Genomic DNA, 22535 nt, shown 5'->3' with positions numbered 1-22535 from the left:
TAAGTATACAGTGTTTATGTTATGTCTAATAGTCAATGGTCTGACATCAGTACCGTTTGCTAATTTTAAATACCTGAGCATATTATACGTGGCCTACGGTATCAATGGTATAGATAGCGGTATTATTGATAGTTTTACCACTGTATGGATGATTGAAATCTGGGAAACCAAATGCGGACCGTTTGCAGAGGCACTACATTTTGTTATAAGTGTGGGTCAGATAGTGGCCACACCGTTAGCCAATCAATTTTTATCAACAATTGTAACCAATAATGGTTCAGATGATGTTCATACAACACCCTCCCGAATATGGATACCATATCTAATAGTGGGTGTCATTAATATAGCTACGGGTATATGGTTTGGCGGTATTGCTATCTATAGACATAGATATTATGGATCGCGTGGTAAAAAACTGACAACAATTGACAACACTTCCAACAACAACAACAACACCGCTAGCAAATGGTTTAGTCGTTTACTTATCAAAACCCGCAACTTGTTTGTCGCACAACTGTCCTCATCAAAGATAGGCTGTGCCGTCCTATTGATGACATGCTTGCAGTCGGCAATTATGTCAACGCTTGTCTGGTATTGGCAAACCTATTGGACGCCATTCGCACAGTTTTCATCGGACAATCTAATCAGCAAACAACTGGCCAACAATATGCTGACCGCTTTCCAGATTGCTGTTGCAGTTAGTCGGGCGGTGTTTATACCACTGTCCGTATATGTGTCACCTGTTTTCCGTATTTACTTTAGTTTCGTAGTATTGATCGTATCGGTCGTATTGTTTCTTATTTACGGAATTAGTTCGCTAACTATCCTATGGGTGGGTAATGTCCTAATGGGTTCAGGACTGGGACCCATACAGGCCTCGTACTATCAATTACTGAGAGGCATACTACCGGTGACCAACATGTTCGGAGCCATTGCTACTTTTCTAAACGGTTTATTTCAGGCCGTATTTTCAGCCGTATTGGGTCACTATATTAACAATAATCCCATAATATTTGTCTATTTGAGTGTAGTATTTGTATTGATTACTGTCTTATTATTTATTATAACCCATTTTCTAGTTAAATATATTATTTGTAAATAATTAGAGTAATAATAATAATAATAATTATTATAATCAATATTTTACCTGGATTTTTTTGTTTTTTATATTTAACTTTATTTTATAATAGTTGAGTTTTAGTTGAATGATATATATATTAGGTATTAGGTTGTTTGTTATCAGTATATCATTGGTATATAGGGTGTAACCTATTTGAGTGGGTGGGGGCGACTGATAAACAATTTTTTTTTTTAAATTTCTATTTCAATGTTAAATTTGTATATCTAATCTACCGTATATATAATTTGATGTAAATATATATTACAATAATATCAATAGTATATAGATACAATATTTAAATTTAATTTTAATAGATTTATTTCTACAATTATTAATTTAGTTAAAGCTATTAAAAGTTTAATGTAATGTATTTTTATTGTATAAAAAATTTGTTGTTTTTGTTATAATATATTAATATAAAGATCATTGATGTTATGTTATGATATGTTATGGTAACTAATGGATCGGACAGTCCTATCATTCAAACAAACGTATATTTCTCAATATCTTTGCATCTCTTAAGCAATACTCGTTTGACAGTCGACGACGACGACATGTCTTTGACAATAACATCGATGGACTCGTGCTGTATGTTCAGGTGCTCAATGGCGTTGAGGACATCGTCTATAGACAACAGTTTCAAGCCGTTTATATGGGTTATGATGTCGTACTGGTTTAGGTCTTTCCTTTAAACAAAAAAAATCATATATCGATAGATAGTTAGATAGATATTTACATAACATTTATTGTAATTATCGGGTGTCCGGGTATTATACTTATTGGGATTATTGTTGTTAAAAAATATTTCCTCAACCAATAGGCCAGTGCATGCATCGGCAGGTATACCATCTAGACGGCGGCTACCGACTTCATCATCAGATCTAATGGACGGGTCATACCAACTGGTTAGTAGACCGAAACTTCGGAGTCCATCTGATTTGACATTTGCCAAAAATTCTAGTTCAACAACAAAACAAAAAACAGTTACCTAAACACCCGACACCATGTAATGGACGGGTAAGTTATATATATATATATATCAATAGTATAGTTACCGTCGATAAACTTGGCCGGCAGACATAGATTGTTGGTACGGTCGCTTACAATTGTAATGCCAATGAATTGGCCGTTACTGTCGACCAGTGCCGTACCCCAGTCGGTGTCGCCAACAAATGCCGAATGTTGAATCAGTTCGACCATTGGATCAAATTCAGGATCCAATGTCTGACCAATTTCCGAACTCTTCCGATCGGTACGGCAGACAATACCGTCGTTAAGATAGTTGTACAGATTGCTGGCCTGATTGGCTACCGTTAGTACCGGGTCGCCAATGGACAACGGTTCGGTACGCCTGACCGGTGTTGGCCAATCGCTGCGATCGCCGTCCAGCTTAACGACGGCCAGATCGTACAAAGCGTTCCGATATATCACACGACCCGTTACTACTGATCCGCTGTTCAGCCGTACGATGACTACGGTCAGCAATTGTAGCGACCGATTGGACGCAACCACTAAGCCATTTCGGTCCATAATAGTACCCGAACCGGACACTTCGTTTGGGCCGCGATATCCAGCGGGATATTTGGACGGATCAGTGTTGGCCACCAACGGTTTGAACGATACGAACGGTTCAAACCATTTGTCAGTAAATTTCTTGTCGTTGCTGTCGCTGTCGTCGTCGTTACCATTTGATAGATAAGCCGTACGGGCATTAATGTTGTTGACGATCAGTGGCCACCAATTTTCAGACAACTGTCCTCTCATGTCATGTTGTTGTTGTTGTTGTTGTTGTTGATAATGTTTGTGTTTGTGGACAGTCAGCGACACTAAAACAGCTGCAATGGCAGCGGATCTGCTGATTAGATAATGTTATGATATATTCAGATATTTTTTTCAACAAAAAAAATAGTTTAAGAAATTCAATGGTTTAGACACTAAATATAATTAGAAGAAAATGAAACAATTTTAAGGCCTAACCTATGATTTGAATGAAATAATATTTTTTTAATATAATTCATATTTAGTTATCAAACATTATATAAATATATATATAGTGATTGAGATGCAAATTAAATATTATATTTATTAAAAAAACTAATAATACTTGTATTATACTATATATAATAGTTTGTATGAAATTTATTAATTATTTTTTAAAAACAAACTATTAATATATTAATAATCACGAGATTTAGTAAATATTTTTAAAAACTGTTTTGAATAATTAAATATTATACAGATATTGACAATATTATAGATAATAATAATACTTAATTGGCTGTATTATAATATGAGAAAATTAAATATATAAATTTTTATTTAATTTACTAAAATTAATTTATTAACATTTTTTTAAAAAAATTTTTATATGTAATCTATTTTTAATTTTCAAATAAATATTAACAAATATATATTATTATTTTTTATAAAATATTTTATTTTTTATTATTTTCCAAAATATTTCAATATAATGCTTTAACGTTAATAATAATAATACTAATAATAATAAAATATTTACAATTTAAACATTATTATTTTAATTAAATTGAGTTTTTAATTATTAATTTACAATGTATAATGAGTGTGAACAGGTAGTTTTTTACCCTACCTTTTCCAACAACAAAAAAACAAATTATGATAAAATGATATAATACTGTGTGTGTGTATATATATATGTAAAATAAATTACAAATTTAATTATTATAATAATAATAATTATAATTGTTTTAGAAAAAAACTAAGTAGATCAATTATAGATTTTTAAAAATAAAATGTTATCTAGCTTATTTAAATAATACAATTAAATAAGTATATATATATATATATAATTAATTAAAATAATATCATTAAAACAACAATAATAATAATAATGTTGAAATATTTTATGTCATTACTACTACTAATACTACTACTACTACTACTACTACTGTTAGATAACGTTGTTGTTGATCCCTGTCCTTCAACATTGCTGTCGTAGTCGCCGTCATCGACTACTATACGTCCGTAGACGGCCTTAATGGCCGTCCATATTTCGTGAGCCGTATCCTGGATCTGGTTAGCCGGCAATAGGAAACCGTATTCGCCAGTATCCCGGAGCTCGACAGTAAAACATAGGGAAACGTTTAAGGAATCGTATACATAGTCGATGCTTGATCCCGATGCGCTATCTGTAGACATACATATAGACACCATAGACACCAATAGGCATATAATAATAAAACAATAAACAAATAATAATAATAATAAAATAGTTTAGTAGAGCATCTGCACAGGTAGTTAATTGATAATAATTATTATATTATATTATTTTTATAATATGTTTTGTTAGTTAGTTTAAAGTACAGTACATACACATTATAGATGCCGACGATCCGTAAGTGTATATCTTATTACTGGTCTGTCTGATAGTATCGACGGCCAGTTTTGATAGAGAGCTCTGGTATTTGTTTTTTTGTTGTTGTTGTTGTTGAAGGAATGGGAGGATAAATAAATTGTATATATATAACACAAAAAAAACAAATTAAATTAATAAATCATAAATTAACTAATATTAACTAACTAATATACACACTCACTAAGCGCATGTCGTTTTCGGTAGTCTGGTTAGTATACGAGTAAGGATAGGCCCATATCTGGCTGTACGAGTGGAATGTCATATAGACGGTCAACTGTTTCCTATGTTTCAACATAAATGTATTGAGATGTTTGATCTCTAGGGCCGAAAACGGTCGATCACCGCAATAGATCTCTGTATCGCACGGATCATCCGATGACTTGTGCTGACAAAACTCACGGGTCGGCCAACTGGTTGTGTATAATATGATATAATAATTTTAAAAAAAATTATTATTATTATTAACATTTAATTTTTATAATTATTTTTGAGATTAAATAATTTTAGAAATAATAAATAAATAATATATATATATATATATTAAAACTATTAGTTATATTTTTTTAAATTTAGTTATTAATATTTTTAATAATAATTATAGTATTATTATTATGATATAAATTATTTATTTTAAAAACACTGTAATTAATGTGTTTATGTAATACTAGGTTTATACTAATATTATTTAAAAATTAATTAAACTGGGTCATTTCTAAACAAACATTTATATTTTGTTTGTTTTGTTTTTTGATTAATTAAAAACTAATATAATTTATAAGATTTTTAACTTTAAATTGTTATCATATCTGCTTTCATATTATACAACAACATAAATAATATAATAAAAGTTAATCTTGTTTTTTACAATATATTTAATACTTATTATTTTATTTTTAAAAAAACTAATTTAGTTAATTACTGATAATAATGTGTTAGGATCTATTCATACACTAATATAATTGAAACAATTAGACTAATATAGATATTAGTAAAGTATAATAAAATAATATAAATTAGATAATAATAATAATAATTAATGTTATATAACATTAATAATAATAAATAATAAATAAATAGCAATACTTTCTATTGAGATCAATGCCCACACAATCTTTGATTTTTGAGTTTTGCCTATTTTTACGCCAATACCTGTCCACTGTCCACGTATAGTGATAGCTGTGATAATAATTAATTAAATTAATTAAATAATATTTGAGAGACAGGTAGGTAATAGATAAAAATAATTTTTTGTTTTTCAAAAAATAATAATAATAATAAAATAACTACCCACCCATCGGGATTGAGCACCGGTATTATGACAAACTGGTGTCCATCGAGTAGGTACCGATCAGTTTCGGTTAGTTGTCGTATAAACCACAAGCAAACTGCTGGCGATATCCATTCACGGGCGTGAATACCGCAATCAAATACCGTCATATTGGTTAGGGGGTCGGCATCGGTTTCGACATCACTATTATTATTATTAGACACTTTAACGGCTAGGATATCCCTGTTTTCGTAGGTCTTGCCCAACGAAAACAGTTCAACAATATCGCCATAACTGTTGGCCAACCGTTTCAGTTCATCATTGATTTCTGATAACTGATGATAACTATTATAATCAAATTGTTCACCACTTGTTTTCATATATTTCATGGCACTGTTGTTTGAAATAGCTATCAATTGTGTACTATTGGCCACAATTAGCTGATATTCAAGATTTTCGGCCCTAAGTTTCCCAATAAAACTATTGTAACGATTATTAGATGACATCATAATTATGTTATAAACATTTTGATTGCCATTGGATTTTAGTTCAAATACTAACTTTTAGATTATATTATTATTATTATTATTATTGAAATATAAAAAAAATATATTTTTTGGAAATTAGATAATTAAAAAAAAAATATTATATATTTTACTAAATAATAGTCAATTAATAATAATGATAGTTATATTATTACTCACATTATAAGCCATACATTGGTTCCAAATAAATTGTGATTCATTATAGACATTAACTAATACATGTATAACATTGGATTCAATGTTAGCCATATTAGTTAGACAACATAAACTTGATAATAGATAATAATAATAAAATAATTTTAAGCTAGTATATTTTGACATATTTATTTATTTATTTATATAAAAAATATAAATAAATATAATTTTGATAAATAATCTATTAATTTTGATTAAATATGTTTATTATTATTATTATTATATTAATTTAATCAATTTTTTTTAAAAAAAGTTATAACCCATTCAAACAAATTGTTGTTGTTGTTGTTGTTACTTATAATAAAATTAAAATTAAATATATATATACATAAAGGGTATGTGTTATAGTTTATTAAAATGATTTCACAACTATATTTAAAAATGATTTTTTTTGAGTGAAAAAATATTTGAATTGATGCCAAAACTATTTGTATATATATATATATATATATCTAAAATATACATTAAATAAACAAATAAATAAATGACTAAATGTCTCAAATAATTTTTGTATATTTATTTTTACAACTCACTAAAAGAAACAAAAAAAATTATATATATATATAAATATACTGTATATATATATTTTTGGTAGATTTCAAATTGATTTATGAATTTTTATTTTTATGATTAATTTATATATTAATATATACAGTATATTATGTGAACACAAAAAATTTTAGACACTATTTAAAAAAAGATTTTTAATGTATAGTAGCTATTGCTGGTAATAATAATAATAGTTTATTTAAATAATATTAATTATATTAAATTAAATCAAATCACATTTGATATGATATATATATACATGTACTGTACGTATACTATTAATACATATATATATAAAAATCAAATTCAATGGTTATTATTTAATATATGTTTTGTAAGTGAAAGTATCTCACACAATTGACACTGTATTATATATGTTATTATAATTTTTTTATATGATATAATATACAGTATATTGAAATATTTGTTATGTTTTTTTTAAGTTATAATTTAATATAGTTTTAATATAAGCTTACTATATATATATATATATATATATATGTAGAAATTATATTCAAATTATACTTAATTGCCAATTTCTATTATTACAAACAATCATACAGTTATAAAATATATTGTTATAACAATGTTATTATTATTACTTTAATTGCAATAATTTCCTGTATAGACTATAGACTGTTATTATTTTTTTGCTATATTTCAGTATATTATAATAATACTGTATATTAGTTTTAGACTATTTTTTTTATTTTAATATTATTCAATATCTATTATGAATGTTAATATAAGTATGATTTATATATTTATAAAATATGTTATTATAATTGTTCAACAACAAAAAATAATATTTATTTTTATAAACATAGCATGATAAATAATAATATAATTTTAAATAGATAAAATAAATATAAAAATATTGTTTTAACAATTAATTAAACTATTAACATAATAAAAAATTAATTATTGTACCTGTATTTAAAAAAATAATAATAATAAAATTTTATATGTACAAGGTACAAATGTTATTGTACAGTACAATACAATAAATCATATATATATATATAAAATGCACTTAAATATCCAAAAAAATATAATTAAAAAGTTATTTATTATATTTTTATTGTAGGTTTAATTATTTATGTTTATATACAGTATATATATAATTTTATCAAATATTATTTTATATAACAATTAAATTAATTTACGTATAATTTATAAGTATAGATATTTATACCTTGTATATAGAATTATATAAAACATTTAAAAAATCAAAAAATTTAAGTTTAAAATTAATTTCATGATAAATACAAATATTTATATACTGTATAAACTCAATATTATTTAATACATTATCATAAATGATAGTATTATAATAACAAAAAATTATAAAATTTTATACAATACATGTACAACACTATAACATAATAATAATAATAATTAATTGAAAAATTTTTTAGTAATAATAATTACAATTTCCTCTCTCTCTCTCTCTCTCTCTCTTTCTCTCAATTTGTTTGTTGGCCTAACCGGCAGTCATTTTGCGATAGTTTTGCCACAAACTAAACTTCACAATTAAAAACCAAATCAACAAAAAAAAAGTGAAAAAAAACTTATGGAAAAACTTTATCAATACAAAAATGACTAAAATTACTATATTTTAGGAGAGAGAGAGAGAGAGAGAGAGAGAGAGAGAGAGAGAGAGAGAGAGAGAGAGAGAGAGAGAGAGAGAGAGAGAGTGATCTGTGTTTATATGATATTATTATTTATTTTAATAATTAGATATTTTTTTTTAAATTTAAAAAAAAATGATTCACTGTTTCTGATGATTCCTCCCCTCCCGCGACAAATAGTGGACGAAATATAGCTATCAATTGGTTATAATTGGGACACAGTTTGCGGCAAACTATTGCCGGGTTAGGCCAACAAACAAAAACAAATAGAGAGGAAATTATAATAATTATTATTATTACTAAAAAAAAATTTTTTTATAATTAATTTTCTTCCTCTAACTAAAGTTATATAAATCATAAATTATTGGTATTAAAAATAATAATAATAATAATAAATTACCAGTTGAGAATGCTAAAAAGCATTTCCATATAATCTTCTAATCTGAACTTCTAAACAAATTTAATTTTAAAATTTAATTAAAATTATCAAATGACTCAGTATAACAAAATAAACTCAGCTTTAGCAATGCTTTTTTGTTTAAGTTAAATTAAGTGAAATATTTAAAATAATTATCTGGAATTTTTAAAAACAAAAAATAAATAAAAACAATTTTTAACTTCATTTTGTTTCACATCATTAATAAATATCAAAAAAATAATAATAATTTAGTCGCCATTTTCTCAATATTTTTGAAGATAAAAATTTCAATTCAGATCCATTATAATTTATTTTTTTAAATTTATACTTCACACAAATCTAAAACTTAAAAATTTATTAACATCACTATTTTCGACGCCATTTTATCTAGGTTGCTAGATACCAATACCTTATATTATGATGTTATATAACCCGAATCTGAAATCAAAATTCGAAAAAAAAATTTAGGACAGACAGACAGACAGACGGAAATATAGAATTCAGATATGTATTTATTTCAGGAGTTCGTGATAACAAAAAAATATTACTGATTTTGTTTTTAAAAAATTGTTTTATATAACAGTTGTTTTTTAATACTGTAGTATAATATATATACATATATATATATATATGACAATTGAGTATTATATATATATATAGTATATATATATATTGTATATTTTATTACAGTAGTGTTAGTTTTTTTAGGGCATAATAATAGGCAGTATTTCATATTAATTGCTATTATTATTATCAATAATAACATAGTAATAAATCTTTTTATTAACCAAATTATAAGCATTATTATCCAATTAATTTAGTTTTATAATATATATCAGTATATATATGTATGAATTTTTTTTTTAAAAAAAAAACATAACTTTTTAAGTCATAAAAAATAACATTTTTTACTATTGTTAATATTGTAATAAAAAATAAAATATACTGATGATAATTATGATTAAATTATATTATCGTATATAAGTTAGTTTTTTTAAAATAAAAAAAAATTTTAAAAAATTATTTAATTATTTAGTTTATTTATAAGTATACAGTACTAAAATTCAATCAAACCAGTAATCTGGTTATACTTTAATTAATATAATAATTAAATAATAATTAAATAAAACCAAATTAATTTTTAAAAAATTATTTTTGTTTTAAATAATTTAGATAATATTTTTGATTTTATTTGAAATTGTTTGAAATAAAATTTTAATAATAATTTCATAATAATAATAATAATAATACTAATGTCAACTAATATAATAAATCCAATATTATTAGTAGTATTGTTAATATTATTATTGAAAAATGGTCAGTCATTGGGTGCCGAAACCGGTACCGACATCAACAAGATAACCGATCAGGAAATTGCCAAAAACTACCTGTCCTATGTCAACTATGCATTGGCTATGGAAAGCAATATAAACTCCCAGGCCCAATGGAATTATGCCGTCAATATTAATGATGATACGGAAAAAGCACGGGTATGTCTAATATATATATATATATATACTGTATATATAATTGATGTGGGTGATTTAAATAAACCTAATACAACCTAAATATAGCCTAAATAATCATAGCATAAGTAAAAATAATTTTGTTTGTTTTATTTGACTAAACACTATGCTATTCCTAACCCACCCTACCCTACCATACCCCACCTCTCAACCTAATTAGGACACTGCAACTGTACGTTTTAATGACTTTCAAAAAAGACAGTTATCGGATACCCAACGGTTCAATTGGTCCACATTTGAACCTTTTACTAAACGCCAGTTCGAGAAACTGGGTGTCATTGGGACGGCAGCTCTCGATAAGGACGACGAAGAAACGGTAGATTAAAAAAAAATGTTTTTTTTGCTTTAATAATTATTTTTTGTTTTTTTTTAATTAAATAAAATAATAATAATAATTAAAAAATTTACCTAGTATAATAAAGTAACTAGCAACATGGAGACAATTTATAGTACGGCTAAAATTAATGTCAAAAATAGAAAAGATTTATCACTAGAGCCAGGTATGGATATTACGATTTTTTTTAAAAAATATAAATATATAAATTTATTTAAAAATATAAATATATATATTTATTTAAAAATAAATGTCCTAGTTAAGTTATAATTTACAATATACTGTATATATATATACAGTATAATTATAATATAATAATAATTTTTATTATTAATATTATTATTATTTTCTAGACTTAACAAAAATAATGGCCGAATCCGATGATTATGATGAACTACAGGAGGTATGGGTTAACTGGAGGGACGCAACCGGTAGTAAAATGAGAGACGATTTTATTAAATACTATGAGTTGGGCAACAAAGCGGCAAAACTAAACAAATTACCCGATAAGGGTATGTATTATTATTATTATTATATACAATAGTTTTTATTAACTATTATTATAATATAATTTTATTTATATATTTTACATATTTGTAAATAAAAAAAAAAAGAGTTTAAAACACTGGACGACTTGTGGCTGTTTTCATGGGAAACACCCGATATTAAGGAACAAACAGAGAAGCTATGGACAGACGGTTTGAAACCGTTTTACGAGAAACTACACGCTTATATTAGACATAAATTATCTGAGAAATATCCGGGTAAAATGCCCAAAGATGGTACAATACCGGCACACTTGTTGGGTAATATGTGGGCCCAACAGTGGAGCAATATATTGCAAACGGTTGATGGTATCGGTCCCGATGCCCAAACTATTGATGTTAAACAAGCCATGATTGATCAGGTAATCAGTAAATTAATATAATATATAATATAATATATTAATATATATAGCTTTTAATTATTTTTAATTAAACATTATTTATTTAATTTTTATTGAAACAATTATATACAAAAATATCAACAAACTATCAAATTATTGACAAAAAAATTAACTAATTATTTGGTTTATAACAATATATTTATTATCTAACATATTTATTATTATTATTATTATTTATTATTAACAAATATTTATTAAACAACAAAAAAAAACATTAATATTATAATCAATTGTCATTTATTTGTTTGTTTTTTTTAATTAAAGGGATATAACGCAACCGTAATGTTTAAAAAAGCTGAAAAATTTTTCGTCGATCTCGGATTGGATCCGATGACCGATGAATTTTGGAAGAAATCGGTTACCGAGAAAATACCCGACAAACAGATGGTCTGGTAAGTGATGATGTGGTTATGATTATTAGGATTAGGATTTATTATTAGTTGTTTTTATTGATATTTATTAATAATTATATATCATATATATCTAACATACTATATATTAATATATATACTGTATATATAACTGTATATAAAAATAAAAAGTCACGCTTCTGCCTGGGATTTTATGGATCAGCCGAAAAAGGACTTCCGTATCAAACAGTGCACAGATGTCACAATGGAGGACCTGATTACAGTTCATCACGAAATGGGACACATCCAGTACTATCAACAGTATAAAAATCAGCCAACAGTTTACCGGGAAGGTGCTAATCCAGGTCAGTTAGTTAGTTATTATTATTATTATTATTATTATCCTTATTATTAAAGTACTAGTTTTAGTTATAGGTATTATTATTAGTATAATAGTAATTATAAATTTATTTATTTTTTTAAATTAATTAGTTATATATATATATATATGTTTATTTATAAATACTATTGATTAATTATAAATACTATTAACTAATTATAAATACTATTAACTAATTATAAATACTATTAATCAAAATCAAAATTAATTAATTAATCAAAAAAATAAATAAATAGGATTTCATGAGGCAATCGGCGATCTGCTGGCACTGTCAGTGTCGACACCCAAACACTTGAGAGATGTCCTCAAACTGTTGGACAGTTCAGTTCAGGTGACCGATGATGTGAACATCAGGTTTCAGTTGCAGATGGCATTGGATAAGTTAGCATTTCTGCCGTTTGGCTATATTATGGATAAGTGGCGTTGGGATGTGTTTTCCGGTCAGACATCATCAGCCAATCTGAACAGGCATTGGTGGGAACTGAGACTCAAATACCAGGGTATATCGCCGCCAGTCAAACGCAGCGAAAACGATTTTGATCCCGGAGCCAAATATCATATACCGGCCAGTGTTGAGTATATCCGGTAAAAATGATTAATTGATTGATTGATTGACTGATGATTATAATTGATGTTTGCAATTGAATTATTACTTTAAAAAAAAATCTTATTTTTTTTGTTTTTGTTTTATATATATATATATATAGATATTTTGTATCACATATATTGCAGTTTCAATTTCACCAAAAATTATGCAGTTTTCGGGAAAATAATGAAAAACTTCACGAATGCGATATCGATGGCGACAAAGACGCCGGAAAACTATTGAAGTCATTATTTATTTAATATTATATTTAATTATATTTTTTTTTAATAATTATAAATATTTATTTATATTTATTTATTTATTTGTAAAAAAAATGAAAACAGGATTATGTTATCAGAGGGCTCGAGTAAGACATGGCCAGTCATATTGAAACAGTTTACGGGAAATACCGATAAAATGGATGTCCAGCCGTTGATCCAGTATTTTAAACCGTTGAACGACTATTTGGACAGTGAGATCAAAGCTGCCGATATTAAAGTTGGCTGGGATTCAAATGGTTTATATATAATTTATTTTTAGATTTTATAATTATTTTTAATTTTTATATATTATTTAAATATAAGATTTTTTTATAAAAAATATATATTTTATTCCTTTAAAATGATAATTTAAAATCTAGATTTTTTGTTGTTGTGTTTGTTTGTTATTTTATAATTAATTATTTTATTTGTTATTTTTTTGTTTGTTTGTTTAGTTGATGACTATTTTACTTCATCATCAAATCCAGTATTTAAAACATTTACAATATTATCGACAATTTTGGCCAGATTTGTGGCTAATTATGCTAATAGACTAACATTTTTTTAAAAAATTAAAATACTAAACAACTCAATAAATGATCAATTATTTAAATAATAATAATAATTAATTCAAAATATTATAAGTATTCAAAATTAAATAATTATATATAATTTTTTTATTTACAAACATATGGTTTTTACAAACTATTTGTTTTGTATTTATTTATTTTATTTTATTTAAAACTATTAAATATTTAAATTTACTATTCATTGAAATTCATATAAATTTATTGTTTATTGAAATTTTTTGTTATTATTTATTTACTTATAAATGTTTGAAATTAATAAAACAAAATAATAAAAAACAAAATACAATTTAATTTAGTAATAATATTATCAATTAATTGTTTGTTGTTGTTGCTAATTTTATTTATTTTATAATATAATTCAATTTAATTTAATTTATTTATTTATTTATAATGTATTAATAAATAATATTAATAATATACAGCAGTAATTATGACAACTAATAAACATAAACTAAAGATCTATTATAATAATAATTATTATTATTATTATTGTCACTGATATTTTTAATAATAACTATTATAAATGCTAATAATGTAAGTTAATTAAAAAATTACAATTATATTCAAAGATTACTATTCATAATTTATTATAATAAAATTTTTTTAATGGTAAAATTTAAAGCTAATAATTTAACTTTAATATTTTCTTTTTTATAATTAAATATCTTACCTATTAGATTTTTTTATAATCAATGTTTTCAAAAATCAATACTAAATATCAATAGTAATATAATGTGTAATTATTATAAGTAAAGTATAATTTTTTGAAAATATAGTAATCATATAATTCATTAATTTAGACAAACATATGGTTTTGTATTATTATAATTATTAAAATAATTTTTGTGTTTATAATAAAATAAATAAAATAATAATAATAATACTGTATATTAATAATGATGACTAATAGATTTAAACTAACAATAGATCTATTATTGTTAGTAATATTTCTATTAATAATAACAACTATTATCAATGCTAACAATGTTAGTGATCCGGGTATGGTATTGGATACCGACACCTATACCGACATCATCACAACCAACACTACTAATGACAAGATAACTGACCAGGAAATTGCCAAAAACTACCTGTCCTATGTTAACCATGTATTGGCAATGGAAAATAACTTAAAGAAACAAGGTGAATGGAATTATGCGGTCAATATTAATAGGGATACCGAAAAAGCACGGGTATGTAGTATACTCTGTATAGTTAACTTAGCTAACCCGGGGATATACCCGGGGAAGGGGTTATAACAAACAAACAAACAAAAAAGTTTGGTTATAATTAACAGTTGATAAACATACGGATCAACTAAAATACAATTTATTATATATATATTTTTTGCTAACTGTCCCAAATTGTCACCATCATCACCACTACCACCAACTGTCCTACTATTAGAATGCTGCTAATGTTCGGTATAATAACTACAAAAAAGCACAGTTAGCTCAAACTCAACGATTCAATTGGTCGACATTCGAGCCGTACATTAAGCGTCAGTTCGAGAAACTGGCGGTCATTGGGACGGCAGCTCTCGATAAGGACGACGAAGATATGGTGACATAAAAATTAATTTAATAATTATTATTATTATCATTTTTTATTAAACAAATATTCATTTTAATTATTCTAAATTTTTTAAAAATAATAATAAACTAATTGATAGTATCATAAAGTTACAACTAATATGGAAACAATCTATAGTACGGCCAAAATTAATGTTAAAGGCAAACATAATTTATCACTTGAGCCAGGTAACTTATAAACATCAAATTAAATAAAAACAGTTTATTTTCATATAATTCGTAACGTAATGTAGGGACGTAATGTTTAGGACAACCGAAAAGTTTTTCGTTGATCTCGGTTTGGATACGATGACCGATGAATTTTGGCAGAAATCGGTTATCGAGAAAATACCCGACAAACACATGGTCTGGTAGGTGATGGTTATGATTATAACAGTAGACTACTATATATATAATAATAATAATTATGAGTAAATATATATATATATATATATATTTTGTTAGTCACGCAAATTCATATGATTTTATGGATCAATCAAATAAGGATTACCGTATTATTTAGTGCACAAACATTTCAATGAGGGATCTGCTGGCTGTTTACCATATGATTGGTGTCGTACAGTGCTATCAACAATACAAACATCAGCCAACCATCTATCGGGTTAATCACCATAAAGGTCAGTTAGCTATTATTATGATTATTACCCAGGGTATTATTATCTACCCAAACCATTAACCGTATAGGCAGGGGTCACATTAGTATATTATTTATTAATTATTTATTATATTATAACCTTATATAATAAAATACATAATGATGTTTTTGTGTTTGTTTTTTTCAAAAAAAAATAATTATTATTTTCTATTAATTTTCAAGTATTTACCGAATCAATTGGCGATCTGATGGCACTATCAGTTCAGACACCCAAACACTTGAGAGATGTCCTCAAACTATTGAATAGTTCAGTTCATGCGACCCATGAGTTGGACATCAAGTTTCAGTTGCAGATGGCATTGGATAAGTTGGCATTTCTGCCGTTTGCCTATATTATGGATAAGTGGCGTTGGGATGTGTTCAATGGCCAGACATCATCGGCCGACCTGAACCGACACTGGTGGAAATTGAGACTCAAATACCAGGGTATATCGCCGCCAGTCAAACGCACCAAACGCGACTTTGATCCCGGAGCCAAAATGCATATATCGGCCAATATTGAATACATCCGGTAAATGTAATAATAATAATAATAATAATAGATTTTTAATTTTTAGTTACAATTGTTTTTTTGTGGGTTAATTTGGTTTCAATTTTACAGATATTTTGTGTCACATATATTGCAGTTTCAATTTCACCAAAAGTTATGCAGTTTTCGGGAAAAAAATGAAAGTCTACACAATTGTGATATCAATGGCGACAAAGAAGCCGGTAATCTATTGAAGTAATCTATTATTACAGTAATATTAAAATCAAAAAAAAATTGAAAATATATTAAATATATATTTATTTATTTATTTGTATAAAAAAACAGGATTATGTTGTCAAAGGGTTCGAGTAAGACATGGCCAGTCATATTGAAAGAGTTTACGGGAACTACCGATAAACTAGACGTTCAGCCAATGATTCAATATTTTAAACCATTGAACGACTATTTGGACAATGAGATCAAAACGGCCGGTATTAAAGTCGGCTGGAAATACAATGATTTATATAAATTATTACATTTAAAAAAAACATAAAATTATTAATCATTTAATGTTTTTAATCCTAAATTGTGTTTTAATTTTTTGTTTGTTTTTTGTTTTAGTTAATGACTATTTTACTACATTATAAGCGGATTTATTATTATTTAGATTATTGATAAATTTTATTTTACTAAATGATTTCAATATATAATTCAATAATATTAGTTTTCTACAGTATTAACTGAAATATATTAAATAGTATTAAATACACAGTATTTAATGTATAATTATTTTTTTTTAAATTGTAATTAATCCCAATGAATAAATATATATATATAAAAAACTTTAAAATTACAATTTTAATAAAGTATTTAATTTAATTACCGTATTATTTTTATATTATGTCATATTGTTTATAATAATAATAATTAATTTTTTGTTTAGAAAAATGTACATGCAAAAATTGAAAAAAAGTTAAAGTTTAAATGTTGTCATAAGTTTTTTTCATAATAAATTTAAAACATAAATTGACGATATTTTTTGTTTTATTAAAATGTAATATTAAATTTATAAATAAATAAAAAAACTGTGTGTTACTACTAAATATTATAATAAAATTATTTTTAATATTATTTTTAAAACTTATAATATTTCTATTTACTGTAGTATTGATTTAAATAAAATAATAATAATTATTAGATTAATACTAATATATGAAATTTTTTATGTATTATTATTAAATATAGATTATTTTTAAATGTCTATTTATTTATAATGATATAATTTTTTTTAAAAAAGTATATTTTTCAAAATTGAGTAATTATAATTTATTTTTTTAAATTCAAAACATATGGTTTTAATTAATGTTTAGTATTATTATTAACATTTTTTATATATATTTATTTATAGATAATTGTTTATAAATTAAAAATTATTTCTACTTTATTGTATTATACTGTCCTTAATAGTTGAATCAATTGAATTTAATTACATATGAAAATAAATAATAATAAAAAATTAATTTAAATTACTTATTTAATAGCAACAAAATTAATTGATTTTCAAAACATATATATATATACGATATCATTGAGATATTATTTATGTTAAACTAAATGATTTTAATTAATTAAAAAAATAAATAATAATAATTTCTATTATAAATTTTATTATAATAATTACATATATATGTATGTATGTAAACAGTATATGCATAATATGAATATATATTTATCTAATATGTATATATAGTAAAATATTTAATTTATATATATATTAAGTGATGAAATTATTAATTAATAGTCAATTATTACAATTACTACAACTATTACTACTAATAATAATATTGTCGTTAAAATGTTTATTAATTGAATGCAAACCAACCAACAAAACAACAAAACCAAAAACACCTAAACATGTGATCACTGATGAATCGTTAGGAACCGATCTTTTGGCCAATTTTGACAAAGAATATATCGTCCAACAAAACCGATTGTGTAATACAAACTGGGACTACGATACCGATATGACCGAAGCCAAACTGGCCATTAAGGTGTGTGTGTGTGTGCTTATGTATGTATGTGCGTGGGTGTGTATTTGACTGTATGTGTGTGTGTGTGTGTGTGTGTGTGTGTGAAATATGTATGTATGTATTGGTGTGTTTGTGTGTGTGTTTGTATGTGTCTGCGTGTGTCTATTTGTGTGTGTATGTATGGGTGTGTGTCTATGTGTGTGTGTGTGTCTATGTGTGTGTGTGTGTGTGTGTGTGTGTGTATGTATGTGTGTGTATGTGTGTGTGTGGGTATGTATGAGTGTATGTGTCGGTTTGTGTGTGTGTCTGCATGTGTGTGTGTATGTGTGTTAACCTCATATCTATAAAATGATTTTGATTTTTTTTTTAAATTGTGTTTTTCTATTGATTGAAACAACAACAACAAAATGCAGTCAAAATCTATTGAATTGTTAAGCGCTTTCCAAAAACGGTGGACCCATGAAGTCAATCAGTATAATTGGACCGACTTTTTACTATTCAATAGTCGACAATTTGAAAAGATAGCCGTCATCGGGACGTCGGCACTGAAACCGGCCGAAGAGAAAAAGGTATGTCCATTATAACGACAAACAGACAGACACACACACACACACAAACACATAGACATAGACATCTGACATACCTGTCCTTTACATACAAATAATTTCATATTAGTATTATAAAGTGACAAATAAAATGGAGAAGATCTACAGTACGGCCAAAATATGTGTAGACGGAGAGTGTATGCTTGAGTTTAAACCTGGTATGTTATGATGATAACCACCCTTTTCCCCTACACCCACCCCTCCCCCTACTCCTCCATGTGCTTAATCTCATATAACTAATACTGTTTTGTTTGTTTTGTTTTGTTTTACAACTATTTTGTTAGATATCGAAAGGATATTCACTGAATCAAAATCATATGAAACACTTAAGGAGGCGTGGGTTAACTGGAGGGCCCAAACCGGCAAAAAGATGCGCAACTATTACATACAGTACTACCAGTTGGGCAATCGGGCGGCCAAACTCAATGAACTGCCAAACAAAAGTAAATGACATATATATATATATATATACAATGTATACACACACACCTACCTACCTACCTAAGCTGACAGTTCATATTTTTTTACTATATATATATATATAACTATCGATACACCCAACAGAGTTCAATACACTGGACGATCTATGGCTAGCCTCCTGGGAAACACCGAACATCAAAGAGGAAACCCTACGGCTGCTCATGGATGTGATGCCACTGTACAAGAAACTGCACGCATACGTTAGGATGCACCTGAGGAAACAGTATGGCGAAACTAAAGATTATCCCCAGGACGGTACTATACCGGCACATCTATTGGGCAATATGTGGGCCCAGGACTGGGCAAACCTGATGGAAAAACAACCGGGTATTGACCCGTATCCCGATGTGGCCAAACTGGACGTTACCAATGAGCTACGTCGACAAGTTTGTTATTGATTGATTGATTGGTTAATTTGTTTGTTTTATTTTAATTCAATTATTTCTACCCCACCCCACCTCACCCAACAACACCACCCCTACCCGTCCCGTCCAAAGAACTATACGGCAAAACGGATGTTTGAATTGGCCGACAGTTTCTTTATCAATTTGGGATTGTCTCCGATGACACCGACATTTTGGAACCGATCGGTCATCGAGAAGATACCCAATCGGCAAATGGTTTGGTAGGTTTTTTTTCGGGGTGTTTGTGTGGGGTTGGGGGTGTTTTAAACAAGACATAAAGTTTTTTAATATTCAGCAAATTGTGTTTATTTTTGTCTGTCTGTCTGATTAGTCACGCCTATGCCATGGATTTCTTTGACATCAGTGGTAACGATTTTAGGTATGTGCTAATCGTTGGCATATGTATGTATGCCTGTACTAGACTGTAGTTCCTAACTCTTAGTCTATCGATATGTCTGTTTGCCTGTCTGTCTGTCCCTGTAAAAAAATTTTAGGATTAAGATGTGCACTGACATTACAATGTACGACTTGGTTACCGTCCATCACGAAATGGGACACATCCAGTACTTTATGAACTACAGAGATCAGCCGGGTATCTATCGGGAGGGCGGCAATCCTGGTATGTTTGTTTTAGCCATATCTATCAACACCCCTATAAATTTTACACAATTCAATATATATCTTATACACCGAGCACCTGTATGTGTCTTAATTAAATTAATATATAGGCTTTCACGAGGCAATCGGCGATATGATAGCCCTATCGGTTTCGACACCGAAACATTTGGCCAAAATAAAACTATTGAAACTCAATACGGACTCGGCATACATGAAAAAGATAACCATTAAATTTCAGCTACAAATGGCCCTGGGCAAAGTAGCACAGTTACCCTGGGCCTATTTGGTGGATAAGTGGCGCTGGGATGTATTTTCCGAAAAGATACCGGCCTCGGCTCTCAACAAACAATGGTGGAAACTGAGGGGTCAACTGCAGGGACTGTCGCCGCCGGTCAAACGCAGCGAACAGGACTTTGATGCCGGTGCCAAATATCATGTCGCTACCAATATGGAGTATATTAGGTACTGAGCTACCATCCCATCCCACCCCACCCTCCAAATTGTATATTGTATTACACCAATAAATTTTGTGGATGTTTGTATAGATATTTTGCAGCCATTTTGCTACAGTTCCAGTTTCATAAATCCCTGTGCCAGTTTAGCCAGAAAAATGTACCACTATACGAGTGCGATATCGATGGCGATCGGGATGCCGGCAATAAGCTCAGGTATGCTATCACACCCCCAACCAACCAACCAACAAAAATAACAGATTATATATCATATAATTAAATGTAGAACAATGTTAAGTATCGGATCGTCCGATCTGTGGCCTAAACAACTGGAACTGATGACTGGCACCGATCGTATGGACGCTAAGCCGATGCTCGAGTACTTTGAACCGTTGAACCAGTTTCTGGATGAACAGCTCAAGAATGAGACCATCGATTGGGATTTTGATGGTAAACAACAACAACTACTTGTTTTTGTTTTTTTTATTAATTAATTTAACTATTATTACAATTAATTAATTAATTAATTACAATCAGTTGAAGACTATTTTGATAATGCATTGCAAGCGCCGGTCGAGTTTCGTAGCTCTAAGAAAAGGGGATCGGGATTAACGAAATCGGGAGTACCTAAACGTAAAAAATCTGGATAACTGTCCCCCCTACTATTTTTTAATACTTACCCCTACCCATTACCCCCTCCCCTCTCCTCTATCACACTAATCGGTATTTATTTGTTGTTGTTGTAAATTAATTTGATTTTGAAATAGTGTTGAATTATTATTTATAAATGTATATACAGTATATATTTATATGTATGACATATATAGATATATAAATATATAAATTTGTTTTTTTGTTTGTTTTAATTGTTTTATTTTTTTTACTAAATAAGTGTTAAGTAATATTATTATTGTTATTATTTTTTGAGATAAGAATGAATTAATAAATATTTTTTTTTAATTTATATTTATTTATTATATTTTTTTATTTTATTTATATTTATTATTTATATTTATTTATATAGAATTATAATATTTATATTAATATTTTTATCTTAACAAATAACACATAATTTTTTTTTATTTTAGTTACACATCAATAAATGCAAAACTATAATAT

The 22535-nt window shown here is 26.9% G+C and overlaps 2 protein-coding genes across 2 annotated transcripts; one reads left to right on the top strand and one right to left on the bottom strand.

Annotated features, from left to right (window-relative positions):
* Positions 1-1601: 1601 nt before the first annotated feature.
* Positions 1602-6575, bottom strand: LOC128955223 (uncharacterized). Its single transcript, XM_054300871.1, has 9 exons — positions 6486-6575; positions 5806-6341; positions 5598-5690; positions 4696-4924; positions 4472-4556; positions 4059-4287; positions 2176-2972; positions 1897-2077; positions 1602-1806 (listed from the first exon to the last, which is right to left on the bottom strand). The coding sequence occupies exons 1-9, from the start codon at positions 6573-6575 to the stop codon at positions 1602-1604; spliced, it is 2445 nt and encodes an 814-aa protein (XP_054156846.1).
* Positions 6576-10464: 3889 nt separating this feature from the next.
* Positions 10465-22116, top strand: LOC128955222 (angiotensin-converting enzyme-like). Its single transcript, XM_054300870.1, has 29 exons — positions 10465-10609; positions 10806-10961; positions 11058-11145; positions 11333-11491; positions 11594-11886; positions 12190-12317; positions 12468-12640; positions 12912-13260; positions 13383-13505; positions 13606-13778; positions 13977-14082; positions 15103-15304; positions 15519-15674; positions 15784-15871; positions 16521-16869; positions 16960-17082; positions 17173-17326; positions 18684-18878; positions 19271-19426; positions 19533-19620; positions 19747-19905; positions 20027-20328; positions 20440-20567; positions 20678-20725; positions 20841-20965; positions 21075-21426; positions 21510-21632; positions 21703-21866; positions 21954-22116. Exons 1-29 carry the CDS (start codon positions 10535-10537, stop codon positions 22064-22066), a joined length of 4848 nt encoding a protein of 1615 aa, XP_054156845.1. The 5' UTR covers positions 10465-10534; the 3' UTR covers positions 22067-22116.
* The last annotated feature ends 419 nt before the right edge of the window (positions 22117-22535 follow it).

The sequence above is a fragment of the Oppia nitens genome, unplaced genomic scaffold (assembly GCF_028296485.1).
Source record: "Oppia nitens isolate AA-2021 unplaced genomic scaffold, nextdenovo-longstitch-racon4-pilon3 scaffold2_pilon_pilon_pilon, whole genome shotgun sequence".
NCBI classification, from domain to species: domain Eukaryota; kingdom Metazoa; phylum Arthropoda; class Arachnida; order Sarcoptiformes; family Oppiidae; genus Oppia; species Oppia nitens.
Note: the sequence above shows the minus strand (reverse complement) of the source record. Positions and strands in the feature narration are given on the sequence as shown.